Source organism: Mercenaria mercenaria, chromosome 16 (genome assembly GCF_021730395.1).
Source record: "Mercenaria mercenaria strain notata chromosome 16, MADL_Memer_1, whole genome shotgun sequence".
Classification (NCBI taxonomy): domain Eukaryota; kingdom Metazoa; phylum Mollusca; class Bivalvia; order Venerida; family Veneridae; genus Mercenaria; species Mercenaria mercenaria.
In genome coordinates, this window is record NC_069376.1 from 17,636,747 (window position 1) to 17,656,724 (window position 19,978).

Genomic DNA, 19,978 nt, shown 5'->3' on the forward strand with positions numbered 1-19,978 from the left:
TTGCCCTACATGTAAAAGAAATTAACATCACGTTTAAATTCATGAATAATAAATTGTGTCACATTCCCTGACAGTTTGTCTTTAAGCTGTTGAATATACCCCCAACGAACATTTACATTGCATACAAGGCCGTATATTAGAATATTCGCCGCCAAGTACCGAATTTTTTTACCCAGAAGTCTTACTGTGCGTTAGGACAGCAATTTTGTTACTGTTTGCCAGCTAAGTGCGCGCTCTTTTGATTATCATAGTCTGCTTTCATTTTAACATTCTAAAAATAGGTTTCGGTACCCCGAGGAAAATAAGCGATTACAAAGTAACAAAATGGAATTTAGATAAAATAATTGCTATTTGCATAGTCTGAAACCATAAAGAAAATATAGACAAATGATAAGATTGCTTGCGATTCTATGGAAAGTAGCTTTAATATGGTCTATGTATTTTTCTGAAAATACTGCTGGAAGCATGTTGTCAAAAATCTATAGACCGTCTGTATTTACTTGATCGAAAATGTAAAGGAGGAGAAATGATATTCCTTAGTCATTGACATTGGAAATTGACGAAAATGGTTGTGGATGTTACTAGTAGTACATGTTTGGTTTTATTTCATTAGTTTATTTTCATCGTCAAAAATCATTGCATGAACGTATCATATACAATAGGAGGCATAAATATAATATTTAAACAATAATATATAGAATTTTCCTCTATTATAAATGTTTGATCAAGGCTTGAGGCTATAACCAAGCACTATACTTCATTCTGTACGTATTCCCTGCTTGAGGAACCTTGGAACAGATTTTTGACGTATATCTTCCAGTTGATTGCATGCTTCTATATGTGCAGTGATAGTATGCTACATCCCCTTAACAAAACAAAAACGTGGTAAGATTGAAAAAAATATAATTCGTTTTTTCTTTGGAACGGTTCCCCTGAGCAGGTAAATGAAAATAGAATGGTATAGGGGGTCACCCTTAGATATAAGCACTATAAAATATTGATGATTGATAATGATTTCTCCAAGTTAACTATACCTTTTTGTTGTCATAAGCTCCGTGAGCGGTTTTATCCGTTTGGAGATTGAAAAGACCTTTGCAAAAATATATAGGTATATGTACTTCCTAAACATGATGAAACAAGCTATTAAAAAGGTAATAAAGTATCATACGCCAAATTAATGGGAAAATGTATTGTCCGAATTCATTTTAAACAATCCTTTTCTTCAACTTAAGGATAAGAAATAACAAAGCACATAATAGTGCATTCAACGGCGTAAAATGAGCAGAATGCCACTGAAAGGTTTGTTTCCTTTTGTCCATTTTCATACTATATAGGCCTTTAAATAGCAGGTAATAAAGATATGTATCTCCTCTATTCAGAACAGCAATAAAAATGTGAAGCAAGGACTTTGAAATATTTTAAATTGAAAACAACACCAATATATACAACATAAAACGATACACAGGGTTTCGCTTCCTAATCCTAAAAGTACATTTCATTCATAATGGCAATATTCACAAAGCAAAGTTTAAACTTGTTTGCATATATTTTGGCATTCAATGTATACAAATACGGGGACCGAAGTATTCCACATACCAGAATGAAGATGAAGGTCAGTCAGAGTTCTGAAGATATAAACATTGTGCATCGTGAAATGTATATAGAAGCTGAAAAGTGTACTAATTTATTTTCAAAACGACTATCACATCATTTTAAATACAGTACATTTTCGATAAATGTTAACTACTCCACGTCAATATTCATAACGTATCCTATAACTTAAAACAATCAGCCATGTCTTGACTATACACAGAATAGCTCTAGATACTATTTTCCATCATTGTCAAAACACTAATGTGGTATTAGAATCGATGAAATGTGTCATTTTGTGCCATTTTCACCATTATCACATATTGCCAAAAATTAGTTTGCCAAGAAATTCGTTACTAGCGACTAGGACCAGGACTGCTATTATATTCAGCATAGCACCGGCTTTCACCTGAAATGTAGAAATATAAAGTACAACCTTATGCCGCTTTTATCTGTAAATAAGAAAAGTAATGTACAATAATAGATGATATCATATTAGGTCTAAAAATAACAGTTTATACCATTATTACATTAGTAAACATAGTCCATGATTGTCAACAAATAAAGTTTTGTGCAGATTACCAAGATAAATGAAAAGGTATGCCCGCTCCTCGCAAGATTTGCCTTCGCTACTGATTAAAGCGGAGGAAGTGTCTGCGACTGACACGGAATCTACCTTGCCACTACGTATACAGAACAGTAACGCTGTTGAAAAGAATTTGCGTTGTACCAAATGTAAAACATAGATTAAATTAAAGGAATTATTGCATTTGCGAAAACAAGTGGCATACTATTACTACTGGCGGTATCACTATAATATAAATATAGTTACCATATCAATAACTTTGATGAATCCATACGAAAATACGACAGCATTTGGAGGCGTGGCTACAGGCAGCATGAATGCAAAGGAAGAAGCAACGGCAGTAGAAAACATCAAGTAGACAGGCTCTATACCGATAGTGATCGACTGAAAATAAAATATACAGTTTAACATAATGGTATTTAACATAGTGACATCTTTGAGACAAATACATCCGCACAAGAGCAGATCTTTTCTTTTCCATGTAAGACGGTCGTTTCTAGAGCAACAACCTTTGTAAATTTGGTTGCTCTACAGATGTTGCAATATACATTGATTTAGATGTAGCTGAAAGTATTTCTTATCTATTTGCTTTAACGTGCTGTAAGTTAGCTTGTGTGATGTTCTTTAAGTGTAATCAAAACCTTAATCCCCCAGTTTCGAAACTGCACATGCGCAGAAAGAGAGGTTAGACCTGGAAAAGTGAGTACAATTATGTTTCTTTCATTTAGGTTATTCGAACAGCAAGATGTTCAACTAAGAATTGCCAAACAATTTACAAGTAGTCAGCATTATCCTACTGTTAAAGCATCGTTTTATTTTACTCATTTAAATACGTTCTAGTAAAGCAGTGTGATACAAATGCATCTAGAATTGCTGAAATAATGTTTAATGTTATTACCAAATCTGCTAAGATTGGTAACATCAAAGATGTGGTAGCTGTATTACTGGTGACCTCTGTAACGGCAGCGACAATGAAGCAGAGAACCAAGTTGAGAAACCATGGCTCTAAATGTGTCAATTCTGATAATTGGTTCCCGATCCATGCTGACAGTCCAGATACCTGGAAGAACAATATAATTCTATTTCATAGCAGTAGCTCGTGTTTCCAGGTGACCCTTTCACAGAAAAAAGTCATTCCGCAACCTTACAAGATAACCGTTTTTCAGTAGAAAGAATTTACATCTAGCAAGACTCAATCGTACCTTTGATCATGTATCTAAGACTAGATATAATATTTTTCTTACCTGGGCGGCCTTCGCCATGGAGAATCCTCCACCCAGCAGAAAAACAATTCCCCATGGCATCTTCGCATTAAACACTTTCCATGTCAGTAAAGGTTTCAACATTGGAAATTTTGATTCTGAAAAAAAAAATGTATACACAATTAGGTTAAAACATTGTAATCAATCATAGCCTGAATATATTCATATGACAATTCAACTGTGGGGCTCAAACAGCTCAATATCCAATAGTCTTGGCAGGTGTTTTTTTCACCCATTTTTTCTAATATCAGGTGGGTGTTTAAACATTTTGAAACTGCCTCATCATGCGAACCCTCAGAAGAAAACACACGATTTGTAGTATGTAGGGTTTTCATGTATATTGCTTCTTTTTAGGGATCGGGTACGGATGAACATCAAATTAATCAAACCAACACCATTTTAAGTCATATAGTGACTTTCCAGCTTTTAATGGTGGCGGAAGTCTCTAGACGCCCCTCCGGGCCCTATTTCATATACATGCGGACATTTGGGTAGAACCACCGATCTTCCTTAAGCTAGCCGCATGGTTTTCTGAAAGAATGAATTTTAGACCCAAGGTGAAGTTCCGAACCCATTTCGGTGAAGGCCGAGTGATTCGAAGTCACCGCCCTCAACAACTCGGCCACGGAGGCCCCTTTCATGTACATACACACAGGGAACACATCTTCTATTTACAAGTATGCCTTGAGATATTCCAATTTTTTTGTCGTTTTAAGGCTTTATAAAAGGTCCATGGAGAAATGATCAGAGTACTTTCAGGAAGTATCAGGAAAATCCTACCTCTATTACTGTCTATTTGTGATCCGGGTAACTGTGATGGGAATATGAATAGCAAGCATCCAACAAAAATTGCTGGTACAGAATCTTTTATAAACCTATAATCATAATGATATTGTGCATTTTATAATCACGAGCTGTCAGTTTTATAATCACGAGATGTCCGCTTTGTAGTCATCAGATGTCCATTTTGTAATAATGTTCATATTGTCCATTTTATAATCACGAGATGTCCATTTTATAATCATGAGATGTCAATTTTATAATCACGAGATGTCAATTTTATAATTTTATAATCATGAGATATCAATTTTATAATCACGAGATGTCAATTTTATAATTTTATAATCATGAGATGTCAATTTTATAATCACGAGATGTCAACTTTATAATCATGAAATGTCCGTTTTGTAGTCATCAGATGTCCATTTTGTAATAATGTTCATATTGTCCATTTTATTTTCATGAGATGTCCATTTTATAATCATGATATGTCCATTTTTGAATCATGAGATATCCATTTTCTTATCATGTTTAATATTGTCTATTTTATAATAACGAGAAAATGATTATCATTCAAATTCATGATAGTGTGATCCATTATTACAAGCTGAATAATAATTTGCGCGTGTTAACTAATCAATTGTTTGAATAAGTTTCTTTCCAAACGCTTGTCAAAATGTTATTGATAATGGCTAAAATATGTGTTCCAAGATAACAGACCTGAACCCTTTTAAGCTTGTCTGCTTTACAATGATTTATACGCATTATATTGGAACAACAATTTAATCATTTAAGACATATTTCCATGTAAGATCCATTGAAATATGTTTTATTATTACAAAATTAGATCACAATAAAAGATCGCAGGATATCTACGGTCGTGTTATTCGTATATTCTACCAGTGAATACACGCTGAAGAGTGGTATAAGATATCCATGTGTATCAAACGATGTTCCAAAACGATTGTTTTGCATTTCAACATCAAAATAATAGTAAAATTTGATGTGTAACAAGTTTACAGCATTTAAGCACAATGTATAACTGTACGTAACAAATAGAATGAACAAAAAAAAAACACACAATATGTTCCGTGTACTTACTTATCTTTAAAAAGGCCTGACCAACCAGATGAACCTCCCATGTCACGTGTTATCCATAACAGGGCAATAGCCACTAAATGGAACATGACCGCAATCTGGCCGAAACTGAAACGTCAGTTTAAAAGTAAAAATGCATGCTTTAAAATATCATTTATTGAAATTAAACATTCTATAAATTGTAAATATTTCGCTCAAGACTGAGACAATATTGAATATTCAGCGGCCACTAAGTATATTTTATTTAAAGTTATGCATGAAAAACACATTGCAAATATTCCGCAAGCTATATGTACAGTGCAACCTCTGTAGAGCAATACCCTTTGGGAGATACACATATATTTGATAGTATATTATTTCAGCTAAGGGAAATTTTAATGATGTTGTTATAGAGAGGTTTTTTCTTAAGAGAGGGCCGCGCTGAAGAGGTTGTACTGTATTATAAATATTTCGCGATAACGTTAAATCTAATTACATAAAGAAAGCGTTTTCAGCCATTTTATATTACCTGAACGAGCCGAGTTTCTTGTACTGTTCCTTGAGAATTTGCCTGACCAATGATTCATTAACATTGTCTTTCTTCACACAGCACCCAGACCATCCTCTGTAAGAAATATATTGCTACCTCTTACTCTTAAATTTTCAGCCATGTTTGCATTAAAATTACAAGAGACATCAGAAATATATATGGATTTCGCTAGACTAAGTGTTGTTTCGTCGTGCTAAGAAAATTTGGTCGTACTCACTTCCTAATATTCCACACAGTGCACATTCTATAGGCGGAAACTGATTTTGCAAAATACTTCCCAGCGTGCAGAGTGGTTCTGTAAGAGAACGTCCTCCTTGTATGCAGGAGATCGGGTTCAATCACCGGGTCAGGTCATGATATATATGTTATTTAAATAGTGCTAGTAGCTTGCTCGCTTACCACTCACCATTAAGAGGGTATTAATGCTTAATAGTGAAGAATGATCAGCCCGCTTCCAGTTTAATATTGACTGAGTTTGGTATACGTCATATACTATGGTGTGATGCTCCGCAAAGACAGCAATATAAAACTGAGCATTGTGCGTACTGCTGCGCTGAAGAAAACGCCGTGGTTATATGACGGAAACTTTGTATAAAGGCGCTAAACCTGAACACACGCACACGCACACGCACACATACGACTAAGTTGCTTCCTTTGATATCAAACACTCCACCAAAATAAAGAAAAGAGAGTTTTGTTTGGTTAACTTACAACTGATCTTTTTAAGACCTGCTATTGCATTAGTTTCTATAAGCATATTCTAAAATTACCTGCATCTTAGAAAATATGCTTGCAGCCAAAGCCATGATAATATGACGATCACAAATGTTGTCGGAATTCCGAATAATAGCCATCCTCCAAATGTGACTGGAGATTCTTTCCCGAGTTTTCCGTACACCCTACAAAAACACGTATCTACCTGATTTCTATCTTATTTTTATCAATATAAACGTAGGATAGCTCAAATGTTCTACAAAATCCCTGTGGACGTGTAATGTGTCTTAAAATGTAGTTGTAGGCATGCTGACTTAAGAGAAGGGTTTTTAGCAGTACCAGTAAATATGGATGCAAGTTTATTAGTTTGCAAGTTTGTGTGTAATGATTTTTTCATTTCTTATTCTGTAGTCTTAGTAATATTATGAAACATGTAAGGTTAATGCTTGACTAAGCACCATTAAATGATAATAAATTACGTATATGCGATATTAATATTCTATTTGTTTTACAAAAGGATGATAAATACCTATGTATTGCACAACTTTTATAGAAATAATTCATTTAAAAAAATACTTTTCCTCTATGTAAATTTATCACTATTAGAAAAGGTTGAGGTGTGTATTTCCAGATATTAAAAGTGTCTATCAAACGCAGCTCATAGGCTGCAGTTACGTACATTTCTAACTGGCCTTTCAGTACAAGGTTAGGTGTGGAACCGGTCATGCTGGCAGTGCCACCAATATTTGCCGAGTAGGCTATACAAAGTGAGAGAGCCTTGCTCATTCGGCTCCATGATTCGTCGGCTTCCTCACCATCATCGTCATCATCAATCACCTGAATAACTCCATTTTCTTTGTTATGACCGTTTCCGTCACTTAAATTTATAAAAGTTATTAAAGATAAAACTATCATAATAGTCCATATAAAATGTATCGCCAAACCTTTTCATCAGACTTACCTTTAGCACTTTTCTGAAAACTGAACAATTGTAAAAATAGCGGGGCCCTGTAAATCACATGTGTTTCACCTATGCAAATTTGAGTCTCACAAGGAGTGCCTATCTAAAAACTGTTATGACCACGCGGTATCTTCCTACGCCGCGTGTTTAATTAAAACCAGAAAAGAATCTTTGAAGTTATACACCCCGGTATTTTACATTGAACAAAAGAACTCTTATAACAGAAAAAAGAATCAACTGGAAGGCGGATAAGTGTAAGATTTCGGACAGACCTAGATCTGGGCAAAGAAGTATATAATTACATATAATTAGAGCTCTTTGATCTGAGGTAATAAACCCGAGTCTCTAAAACTCCAGCTTCAGATTCGTTTAAAATACCGTCTCCAATCTTGAAATTGATCAATAGCAAGTTTATACCCTCAGTCTTGTCTCCAAGCTTAATATTGCAACAATTTGCCTTGACCGAATAAACCAAGTAAACAAAGAACACACACACACACACACACAAATAAACAACAACAGACATAACTTACTCAGCGGAGACATGGATTTCTACATCTGCTTGCTCATTAAAATCTATATGACCATTCTCGTCTGCCTTTTTTACCAGCAACAGTTCTACCTGGTTTGATTCTGGTGATTCTGAAAATAATTAACATAATTCTTTGTTACAACAACGTGGAAATTATGACAAGATAAGGTAAGATAAGAATGTCTTTATGACTGTGCAAACAAATCAAAGTAAATTTCAAAATTTGTAAAGCGCCCGGCCCATGCAACCTCTTATATGTCACCTTAACTAAAGTGGTGAATATTTACAAGATAAATGATAATAATGAATACTGTGAAATCATTTAATTTCGTGGGCATATGAATTCGTGGATTTCAACTTTGAACACAAAATGAATGGGAATTTTACTTGTTCGTTGGGATTAAATTTCGTGGATTGACTGAACCACGAAATCCACGAAAATTAGTCCCCCACGAATATTAATGATTTCACAGTATAATAAATAATGATAATACTAATAATAGTAATTATGATAATAGTTAGAATATGTGACGATTATTTACGGGGGGTTTAATCACTGCGAATATTTTGCATGACGAAACAATTAGTCTGCCGAGATAAAACTGTCGAATGTATTTCTATTTATAACAAAGTTAAAAATGTAGAAAAGTTTTCAAACTGGCTAAAATATCTTTCATTAAGTTTTTAATGAATTTTGGTTTTCAACAGTGTCGGAACAATGCAATGATCAGTTCCACACTATTTAAAGTAATAGAACGAAAGCAAGGTGTCCAATATCTTTTAAAGAAAGAGAGTCCGATTGATGCTTAATGTCTTACACAGCTTCTTTAAGAGCATGTACATGTACTTTTTATTTCCTTTATTTCTGGTATGTCCGGTCTAGCGCCAATGTCAAAGCATACTAGAACACACACAGAAATGGGATATACATAAATGATAGCTCAGAATGACGGTAATCTGAAAACACATAAATCAAATCTAATACCATACCATGTTTCTTATACGTTTTATTGCCCTTCAGCTCATTAAGAATTGCGGTAACTATTGGAAGCATCATGGCTGTAGTTGCTGTATTGCTGATCCAAATTGATAAGAACCACGCTGTCAACATCAGTCCTAACATCAACCTGTGATTTAATTTTGTTGAAAATTAGAATATAAATTCAATCAATAAAACTATTATGTCACTAGTAGATCTATTACTACATTGAACATTTTATTTCAGTATTTCATTTGCTTCTGTCGCTATGGCAACAGTTTTTGCTTCAAAGATTAAAAGCGTCATAAAAAATTAATCATTGGGCTCGCTTGTGTACCTCGATTTCTTCCGGTACACCGATTTCGTCCGATTTGTACTCGTTTCAGTCGGGCTAGTTGTGCGCGCATCAATTCGGTAAACATACTTGTGTCCAGAAGTTTGTTTTCAGTCCAATAGGTTTAGTGCAATGCGTTTGTGTGTTTGTCATTCTTCTATTGCTACGGTACCTAGACTTACCTAATCAGACGTGCAGCTAGGGTAAGGAGCCATTTCAGTGCAATACTTCTTTTTATTTGCCATTCTTCTATTGTCAAGGTTACAGTACTTACCAAACTGGACGTGCTCCAACGGTCAGAAGCGTTTTCAGTGCAATACGTTTGTGTATTTGCCATTCTTCTATTGCAACGGCTACTGTCATTCCCCCGATGAACATCAATGTCGTACTCTGGATTTAATTACACAAACATATTACAATTGCAAGCAATAAACGAAAATCAACATAACATCTTTTTACATTTAATCAACATAACATCTTTTTACATTTAATCTGTGTAGTATATATCTAATCTAACTTGACTATATCAATGCATGCAGAAGCTACCAGTATTGCAACTGCTGATCAAAACATCTGACCCATTATTCCAATATTTTTTTTTCTATTTTCAAAAATATATAGTGTAAAAATATATATGGCTAATCACTTAAATCACCATTAAACACTTTATATGAGTGTTATTTCATGCTAACACTATAACGGTTAAATGTTTGATATTTTCTTACATTAAAGAAAACACTGCCGACATCTCCGGCCGACATAACTCCTACGGCAGGAAACATAAAAACCGGAAGTAGAGCTGTAACGTTTATAGGAAGCGCCTCTGTGACCCAGAAGATTGCCATAATCAGCATCACGTAGGCACATGATGATTCCTGAAAGTAGTTCATCATACATGTTCATTAAGGGTAAAGTCTACGTTCGCATCATATCTTTTTAATGATATTTATTGTGTCACACTTATGGCATAGAGAAATGACAATGCAGTGAACTGTTATTCATTGTGAACTTACTTTGGAATTTTCTCCCGCAAGACAACAGTCCCTTTTTTTTGCACCAAAATTCAAATATACATTAATAATGAAACTTAATACCTACATGGCCATCCCATATTACGAATTAGTTTTCCATTATTTGTTCGCCATTTGACAAAATTATGTGTATAATTAGGCATACATGCAAAATTTGTAATAACATAAATTGATTTGGGTTTTACGACAAAAACAACACAGACGGTCTTTATTGATAACCGTATATTATTAAGTATTTCTTCATAAATAGTTCATTTCGGTATTTTCCGCGAAATCGCCCCCACGCCCCCACATCCCCCCACCCCTCCCCCATCAACACCCCTACCGCCCCCTCTCGGGTTTCCTGGCTTTCAGTGGAAACGTCTTCATTCGAATTTTTCAGATGCGAATGCTGTATTCTATTCAGGAATTTTCAGAAAAACAGCGGAATAGCCTCGGGAATTCGGAAATTGTTTCTATCACTAACATATGATAGGTTTATTATAACAATACCTTGATCTGCATTGTTGTATTGAGTTCAAACGGATTTTGCGAAGTTTTGATCCCACATGGCGCTTGCACCGAGCGTGATTCCGCCTGGTAAATTCCACTAGAACCGAATGCACCATTGTATATCAAGGGACTGTTTAATGTCCCTTTTATTATATACATATACCTATTTCTAGGGATGTATTTCCAAAGTTGACTATAATTTCAGATAAGACTGATTACTCGTTTGAAACGGTTAACGTTTTACCACCAGGAACGTCGGGACGCCATTATGACGTAACTGCTGACCGAAAACTTTTCCGCATCCATTGGCAGTTAAACAATTTTCCATATCAAATCAAATACTGGGCTTTGTATTCGCTAGTAAAATACATGCAGTATTTAAGACAGACAATCTGTAGATGAATAATAAAAAAAGAAGAGTTTGTGTCGGAAATCATTCGTCCTCCACCTCTGATAATTCATGTGGGGAAGTTGGCAGTTACTTGCGGAGAACAGGTTTGTACTGGTACAGAATCCAGGAATACTGGTTAGGTTAACTGGCCACCGTTACATGACCGGAATACTGTTGAAAAACGGCGTTAAACCCAAAACAAACAAACAAGGTGAAGGGAATTTTGTCTAACTAGTGGTTCAGGATAACTATGCTCTACCACTAAATGTCTGGTTGTATTTCAACAAATCACGGTGTCTACATGGCATTAAATATTAAATTATGAAAGAATTTCTTCTTAGAAATACACAGTCAGTATAGTTAGGTAGAGTTTTTTTTTTTTGAGAATCAAATTTAATACGACGATACAATGTTTTAACTACAGGTGCGAGAACTATATATACATCTTACATGATTTATAGAGTTTTAAGAAAAATTAATCTCCGATAGATATTCTTGAGAATTTCAAAGAATCAATAAGAAAAATAATAACAACAACAACAACAAAAACACTACACAGACATAGATGCGTAGGATGAATTTTTCGAATATATCAACACTGCATCTTTTATAAGTTGCACAATGTTGCATATTTCATTATGAAAAAAAAAATGTAACAATTATCATTATAATTAGAAGAAAAACAATCACAAGCATGACATTTTTATACTAAAAATGTCCTCAATAACCGTTTCATTGAACTAACTTCAATGACGTATATTGTCACGATTTCGTGAATATAAAACAATAGAACAAATAACGTTTGACCTGCGGATTTTGTACCTAACAAACGAGGTCAGACATGCAATAACTTTTGAAACGAAACAATGCGCCATTTTTAGAGTCTCACGAAATTGTTCAGTTATCGTTTTTCTTTCGCATCACAATAAGTACATTTTGCTTTTGGAAAAGATAGAAAAGATGATCTTAAAGTAAAGCTTATTGATAGATTTATCCTCGGATATTACAAAAATGTATATAGTTTTAATAAAGTGGCCCTAATTTCACGAAAAAAAACAACCTAAGTAACTACTATTGATTAAGTTATTATTATTTAATGTTGATTTATTTCATAACACATAAAAATTGATTCGACACACATGCTTTTTAATATTAAACTTAAGGATAACTGGGAACTGTATTCTTATCGGAAGGCGAATTACAGTTGAGTGTTAGTGGTTTTTATTTGTTTTTGTCTTGTATTATTTTGTTTTTTGTTTTGTTTTTGTTTTTGTTGTTTTATATGTTATTCTTTCTGTTTACTGGTTAAGAGCGACAGCCGAACGTTTATATGCCTTTCTTCTATTTATGGAAATAAGCCCGATAGTTGTGGAGTAAATATCTGTACAATTGTACATTATAATGATTGAGTGTTGTTTCGTGTACGTTAATACGGCTATAAAACGCACTGGTCCTTTTTTGCAAAATATCCAAGTCATTCATGGATTTGCCAGACGTCCCAATGTTGTTTTTGCCACAAGAAATGTCATTAACACTGATTGTTATATATTTTAAGATAATCATATACAAAATATATCGAGCAAGTGTAAAAATATACCGCGTAAAACCTTCGTTTTTTCGGAACTATGTGTCTCTTGCCTAATAAATTTGGTCGTATATGTTGATTTTAAAACGCTTCATGAATTTATTTTCGCTCATTGAAGTCCATGCTTCAAAATAAATTGGATTTATGCAAATATTGTGTTATTTGTCGCTGTAAGTTTGGTTGATAGCTATTAACAAATTTCAATATATCTATTTGTGTTTGCAAATAAAAGCTTTATCTTTCAATGCGTATAAATATTATCACTTGAAAGTTGTCCTTGTACCATATACACAGGAAACATCAGTTTTAGATATATGTTTATTGTCATATTGCAACTGGACAACATACACGAAGGAAAACATATCCTATTAAAATGTAACAAAAGTTTATACAGCAATTACAAACTAAATTGCATTAAACATATAAAAATAGTACCGGCGACAGTAACGAGAGTTTAAATTTTGGTAACATATATCCACTTCTCTGAAAAATAGCATACAATTTAAATGTAAAATATGTTGCCCTTAATTACTTCCTTCGTTTTTTCAAATATCAGCTCCATAAAAGTCAAACCATCTTATGATTTTAAATAAAATTTAGCAAAATTTGAGATGGACCTACTTAACAGTGTAAATACTAAAACATTCACTAAAAGCATATGCATTTAAGGGTTTTGAGTCACTTAATTAACTCTGTACTAACTGAAGCAATTCAAATGCAAAACTTTCAATATTTAAGATCTTTACAGTTAAGTAATTTACAACTTGGGCTTACAAAAATAAATAGATGAATATTACATTTTCACATAAATTAGAATCACAGTCATATTAAAATCAAATTATGAACAAAATTTAAATATCTCAAATTTCACAGTAGAATACTTCATATTTTACTTGTTTTTTTTAAAGGTGGGTTATCATATTTTGGTCAAATAATGGATCTGTTTGAAATTTTAACATCTGTCATTTAAATTACACGTGTTAATACAGCGCTTATTAATATTAAAAGTTACATTTTCATTGCAAGTATTTCAAAAAAAAAAAAAAAAAAATAAATAAATAATAATAATAATTTACCGGTTCTTGTTTCCCAACCAATATAGTGCTGTTTTAGCGAAAGTATGAATTTAAGAAGCTTACTTTGACTACTATAAGACAACGTCTACTGTTTTTCAATACCTAACAGTGGTCTTCACAGACAGGTTTTACGGTACATTGTATAAAGGATCAAGGCAATAGAAAGACAGAAGGAAAACAATCAGCTGTTTAGTGATTTCCTGTCCTTATGTTATTTAAATAGATAACAACAACAACAACAATAATAATAATAATAATTTCATTTCATTTATTGGTAAATCGGCACATAATAATGCCTTTAACCATTTACAAAGCATACAAACAAATATGGCCAAGACATAATAATAATAATAATAATAATAATAATACCTCGTTCGGCCTAGCAAGATCGAAATCCGCAGAGATTGTATTTAGGCGGTTGATCTTAAATATTTTTAGAATAAATATTTGTCTTTCTGGAGAGATATCATACTTTAACTGCAAAGTAAATACAAATAATACCTGTCCTTCTATACAGATTAGTAGTGGAAGAAGCAGAAGCGGTGTCAGGACCACGATTAAAATGTTCCTCAAAGAGAGTATTGTCATCAGCATAGATCCCATTACTACACAGTGTAACACGATCAGTTAAATTTAAATCTTTATATTTGTTCAAAATATGCAATATTATAAGCAGTTTAATTTAGTTAATCGCTTTGTTATCAGCTTAAAATCAAAAAGTATCTATTCACGGATGATTTAAATATCTATCAAATATCTTTTATTTAGTAAATATAAATATAAACTGTTTAGCAGCCTGAATTGCACATACAGATTAAATGAAATTTAGGCACCTCAAATTTGCTTTTATACAAGCTTTATGCGACTTCTTAGTAAACTCAGACTTCGAAGTGTACTTTCATTTTCTGTATGAAGCAGGGTTTTCCTTATTATTGTACTTAAACCAATTTACAACCCACTAAGACAGTCAAGTATCTTATTAATGATTACTAACCTTACCACTTCCGATAACAATGTCCGAAATTAGTTTTGCATCAATGTGATCAATTAATCTTTTATAATATGTTATTACTTCATGTGCAACTAACTTGCAACAACAGCGAGAAAAAAAAAATGTTTTAAGCCTTTCTAATTTGTGTCAGTCGCAAATTTAAAATACTGTTATTTCATGTGTACAATTTTTCTTTGTTTTATCAAAACAGTTTCGAAATTGATGTAAAATAATCAGATAAAGATGAAATATAAAGCAAATTATTGAACTAGTCGAACGAAATCTTACATGCATATTTTGGTTGCTGTGCAATTTTAATACGTTTGTACAAATGAGCCGCGCCATGGGAAAACCAACATAGTGGGTTTGCGACCAGCATGGATCCAGACCAGCCTGCACATCCGCGCAGTCTGATCAGGATCCATGCTGTTCGCTAACAGTTTCTCCAATTCCAATAGGCTTTAAAAGCGAACAGCATGGATCCTGACCAGACTGCGCGGATGCGCAGGCTGGTCTGGATCCATGCTGGTCGCAAACCCACTATGTTGGTTTTCACATGGCACGGCTCAAATATATTTCATTTTGTATCGTTTTCTTTGAACGTTATCTTACGATTAACGAAAGAAGTTAAACTTTTTACAAGTATAATTTCCTTTTGAAAAAAAATGTATTTTCATGTCACTTCCTTGTTTTACAAAGCGTTTGATTTTTGAAAAGTACGTATGGAAGGCCGGTGTGCCACGGTAATAGCTAAATGCAAAATGACAACTGGTGTCAAAATTTGGAACAATAAATGCAAAATGTTTATAGCTAAAAGCTTATTCAAATAAACAGTTTTTGAACATACCAGTGGATGAATGTGGCCTTTTAATTAATAGTCATTGGTCTTCATTACATAACTCTGTCTCTGTTAAAAAACTTTTTCTAAACATTTTAGAGTAAACAGTTTCGGTTCCATGTTCCCATGACCGGTGAAACGTGTTATTTCTTCAGATAAGTTCGTTAGATTATATATTTTTAAATACCTAAACGTTACATTCCTAAGTTTAAGAGATACAGATTATTAATTCATTACAGTAAAATTGAACAATTTGACAATTTGCAATAAAGATTAATTCCATTAGCCATTTGGTATACAACATTTGGTATTTAGCATTTAGTAACAGGCGTTTAAAATTACGTATTTGACATTTGGCATTTGGCAAGTTGCATGTTGCATCGGCCTTCCGTAGTTTCGAGAATGTCGAAATTTTATGGTTACTATTATCGGTATATCTATATTCTAAATATATTCTCCAAGTTATTTCTTTATGTTGATTTTCTGATCTTTGAATCAAATTAAAAGATCTAATAGAAACGACAGTAGCTATCTCAAATAGCCCAGTGATACTTACAGTGGGACTTGCAGTGGAGTATATACAGGGTATTTTTTATACAGTTTCCTGTTATTTAGAATTCATTTAATACGAATCCACTCTATAATGTCTTGTCATTTCTAGGGAAAATTTGTTATTCAAGAAGCCATCGTTAGACTCAAATATTGTCTTCTTAGAGAGGAATGGTGATTAAACGAGGGACGTTGTATAGTAGTGTGTTTATTTAATGTTCTACTGCTTTATCTTGTTCATTGGGTAGATACACAGCATCTGATGACTCCGTGGTCCTTTGACATTTTTTCTGTTGATAGAAAATACTCGCGTAAGAACCATTTGATAGCGTAATTTTATTTCAGTTTATTTTATTGCTTAATAATTGATAAAGTTGTTGTTATATATTTACAATATCATTTTTGTAAAAATAATAACCTCCTGAAAATCAAGTTACTTTATAAAAACAGACAGCTTTAATTACAACAACAACTTTTGAAAATATACAAATGTAAAAAAGAAAAAAGAAAAGAAACTGGGAACATAAAGTTGACAGACAAAAGTGTTTTAAATACATTTGATATATCAGGCATACACGTGTATCTACATGTTTCCTACATGTTGACACATACGTAACAGGCATATTTCTACGTTACCAAATTTAAATTCTTGTTTTATTAAGCTACATTACACTGAAGTGAAAGAGTACCAAATGCTGCCTAGTACCGTGATGTTATCTAAAGTGGGCAGCTGATAGCAGTACTAGTGTATAAAATGCAAACAGTTATCTCCGTTACATTGAAAGAAATATCAAGATAAATAAGAAAGAGATTAACACACCTTCAGTCGTCCCTAAACTTGTAAGCCGATATCAGTAATAGTACGTACAAGCCATGGCAGGAGACAGGTCAAGATAGATAATAAGAAAATTAAGACACTTTTGTCTCCATCTAGATTTTAGTTCAATCGTTTTACAATTCTATCTAAATTCCTTAACTGGTCAGATTGAAATGACAAGCATCTCAGTGACACAGTATTTTTTAACAAGAAGCGGAGAAGGATAAATTCCCTATTTTAACCGGCATCACCTCAACACCTTCCTTATTATAATCTAGTGTACGTATACCATTACCACCTCAGCCCTACCAGGAATCTGAATTACCTCATTCAAAATTCAAGAGCCGAATACTTCTCATTTTTTTTTCAAGAACAAGCCCTCTTCAGCCATGTACGTTCCAGCCCTGTCTGTTTACTGTGCTACTGGCTACTGTACCCCTAAATCCAGTCATCTGTATCCTCATTTAACTGTATTGGTATTATCGCACTTGATATTACTATACTTTAACGCTGCCCCTATAGAGGTATTATTTTTCTCACTTTTTGTAACTGTCACCATGCTTGCAGCTTCATAAATTGTTTCCCAGTACCATGTAGTTGTTTCAGATGTAGAGGGTTTGATTATGTTTAAAAGTTTTATGTCACGAATTTGTTGAAACAAACACCGAATAGAATGTTTGACTAATACTTGTCGTGTTTGCGCGTATTTTTTTCTCGAAGCCTGGTACATGAGTAAAAGTGGGACACTGTTTACAAATAAAAGCCAAATGTTAACCTTTCGAAGCCTCTGGTGGAAAGTTCTGAGATGCTCTTGAGTGTCTCCTACCTAACTTAAAGGCCTGAGTGTACTGGTTCTTTCCAGGAAAGACGGCTTCGCGTGAATCGGTGCAATACGAATTTATCTGTTTGTTATTTTCAGGCAGTGACACTGTTCGTTCAAAAACATATAAATTAATCCTGAGCTAACGGCCACCCTTGAATAAAATCAATCACTACAAAACCTGCCGATAAACACATTTTTCTCTTCCCGTTAAAGGTAATTCTGCAGGTTTGATAAGCCGAAAGTAATGGCGTCACGTTGTTTATTCGGAAAGCGTAGATATATAAAGCCTGGATTCAGCTTACGGAAATAAAAATCATTGTATGAATTAATGGCAACAGGTGAGTAAATTTATTACAACGGCAAAGTACACGAACCTAAGTTTACATTTTATTTCACCATATTAAAGACCACATATTTATTTACGAGTGTGAGAAACTTCATTAAAATTTACATTGTAGTCAATTTCTATTCGCAAAAACGTTATCAAAATTATGAGTTTGTCAAAACAATTATGATTTTGTCATAAACTCCCGTTATGAAAATGTGTGTGAGGTCCAATTTTTTCAAATATATCTAGCAAAGAATTTTAACACCTGGCCCTGTCTTTTTTATTGCCGAGGTTTTTAGTATACTCCGAAGATTTGAAAAATCAGGGCTTAATCAAATTCTACATTGTAGAATTTCTTTTATCCTAACGTGCAGAATTACCTTAAACATAGAGAGTATAAAATATCTGCGGTTAGAGGTTATTTGTCAACAACGACCATTCATTTCCCGAGGATATCATTTACATACAAATGTACAGGTTTTATAGTATAAAGGATCAAGGCATTGATCATTGCAATAGAAAGATAGAAGAAAGAATTTCAGCTGTACAGGGAGTTCCTGCTCTTATGTTATTTAAACAGACTTAATAATAATAATGATGATGATGATGATGATGATGATGATTTCGGCTTAGAAAAAGCGAACTCTACTACCGAGAGTGTTACTCGTATGAATTTCTATATATAATAAATATTTGTCTTTCTGAAGAGTTGCTTTCGAGTTGAAGTGGTTGTTAATAGAGGTCATACTTTAAATGCAATTACTCTCCCACGCATCGGCCGAATATTACAATACATTTCCATACATGAAGTAACGGTAGTGGATACTCAACGCTGGTAAAGGAGCGTAAACTGCAATGTAAACAAATAAATACCTGTCCTTTTACACAGATGACTAGTGGAAGAAGCAGCAGCGGTGTCATGACCACAATTAAAATGTTCCTCAAACAGTGTATGGTCCTCAGCATAGATCCCATCATTACACAGAGTAACACGATCAGTTAAAATAAAATCTTTATCCTTGTTCAAAATATGCAATACTATAGAAAGTCAAATTTATTTAATCGCCTTATTATCAGCTTCAGCATCAAAAAAGTATCTATCTGTCTAAAAATGTTTTGCCACCTCAATAGCATATACAGTATGAATAACATTTAGTCACCTCAAATTTGCTTAACGATCTTTTATAAAATCTTAATTATAATGCGACTTCCTAGTAAACTAGTCTACTTTCATTTTCTGTATGAGGTAGGGTTGTCCTTATCATTTTACTTAAGGTAGTTCTGCACGTTTGATAAACCGGAAGTAATGACGTAATGTTATTTATCCGGAAAACGCCGAAAGTCTGGATTCAGCGTACGGAAAAGAAAATCAGTTTAGGAATTTATGGCAATAAGTGAGTGAATTTATTACAACGACAGCGTTACTGTCTTTCTAAAGTTAAAATATGATATGAAAACACCTGGCACAAAAAATCGCTTAAACTTAGCTTGAAATGCGCGGATCTCTTTTAGTCGTGGTCAGATATCTCAAAGAAAGCACAGGGACCTATATATTTTATTTCACCATATTATAGGCCGTATGTTTATTTACGACTGTGAGAAGTTTCATTAAAATCTATACTGTAGAAAAAAATGTATTCGCGATAATGTTATCATAATTGTGATTTTCCTATAGACGCCTATTATGAAAAC

The 19,978-nt window shown here is 33.5% G+C and overlaps 1 protein-coding gene across 3 annotated transcripts; it reads right to left on the minus strand.

Moving 5' to 3' along the window:
* Positions 1-886: 886 nt before the first annotated feature.
* LOC123539790 (Na(+)/citrate cotransporter-like) lies at positions 887-19,435 on the minus strand. 3 transcript variants are annotated; one of them, XM_053526229.1, is made up of 14 exons: positions 19,160-19,435; positions 10,091-10,240; positions 9,640-9,755; positions 9,043-9,179; positions 8,054-8,162; positions 7,239-7,436; positions 6,616-6,744; positions 5,825-5,920; positions 5,320-5,424; positions 4,219-4,313; positions 3,421-3,536; positions 3,075-3,236; positions 2,423-2,560; positions 887-1,999 (listed from the first exon to the last, which is right to left on the minus strand). In XM_053526229.1, the coding sequence occupies exons 1-14, from the start codon at positions 19,262-19,264 to the stop codon at positions 1,907-1,909; spliced, it is 1,749 nt and encodes a 582-aa protein (XP_053382204.1). In that variant the 5' UTR covers positions 19,265-19,435; the 3' UTR covers positions 887-1,906. The 3 variants fall into 3 exon arrangements, with proteins under 3 accessions (XP_053382204.1, XP_053382206.1, XP_053382205.1); XM_053526231.1 differs by lacking the exon at positions 19,160-19,435 and adding an exon at positions 14,774-14,893; XM_053526230.1 differs by lacking the exon at positions 19,160-19,435 and adding an exon at positions 14,442-14,741.
* Positions 19,436-19,978: the final 543 nt, after the last annotated feature.

Excerpts from the sequence above, each read along its gene's own strand:
- LOC123539790 (XM_053526229.1), bottom strand. The coding sequence starts at position 19,264 with ATGATGGGATCTATGCTGAGGACCATACACTGTTTGAGGAACATTTTA. Across the intron at positions 3,537-4,218 it reads ACAAATAGACAGTAATAGAG|AATCAAAATTTCCAATGTTG; the intron begins GTAGGATTTTCC and ends TTTTTTTTTCAG. Across the intron at positions 2,000-2,422 it reads TCATCAAAGTTATTGATATG|GTGAAAGCCGGTGCTATGCT; the intron begins GTAACTATATTT and ends TCTACATTTCAG.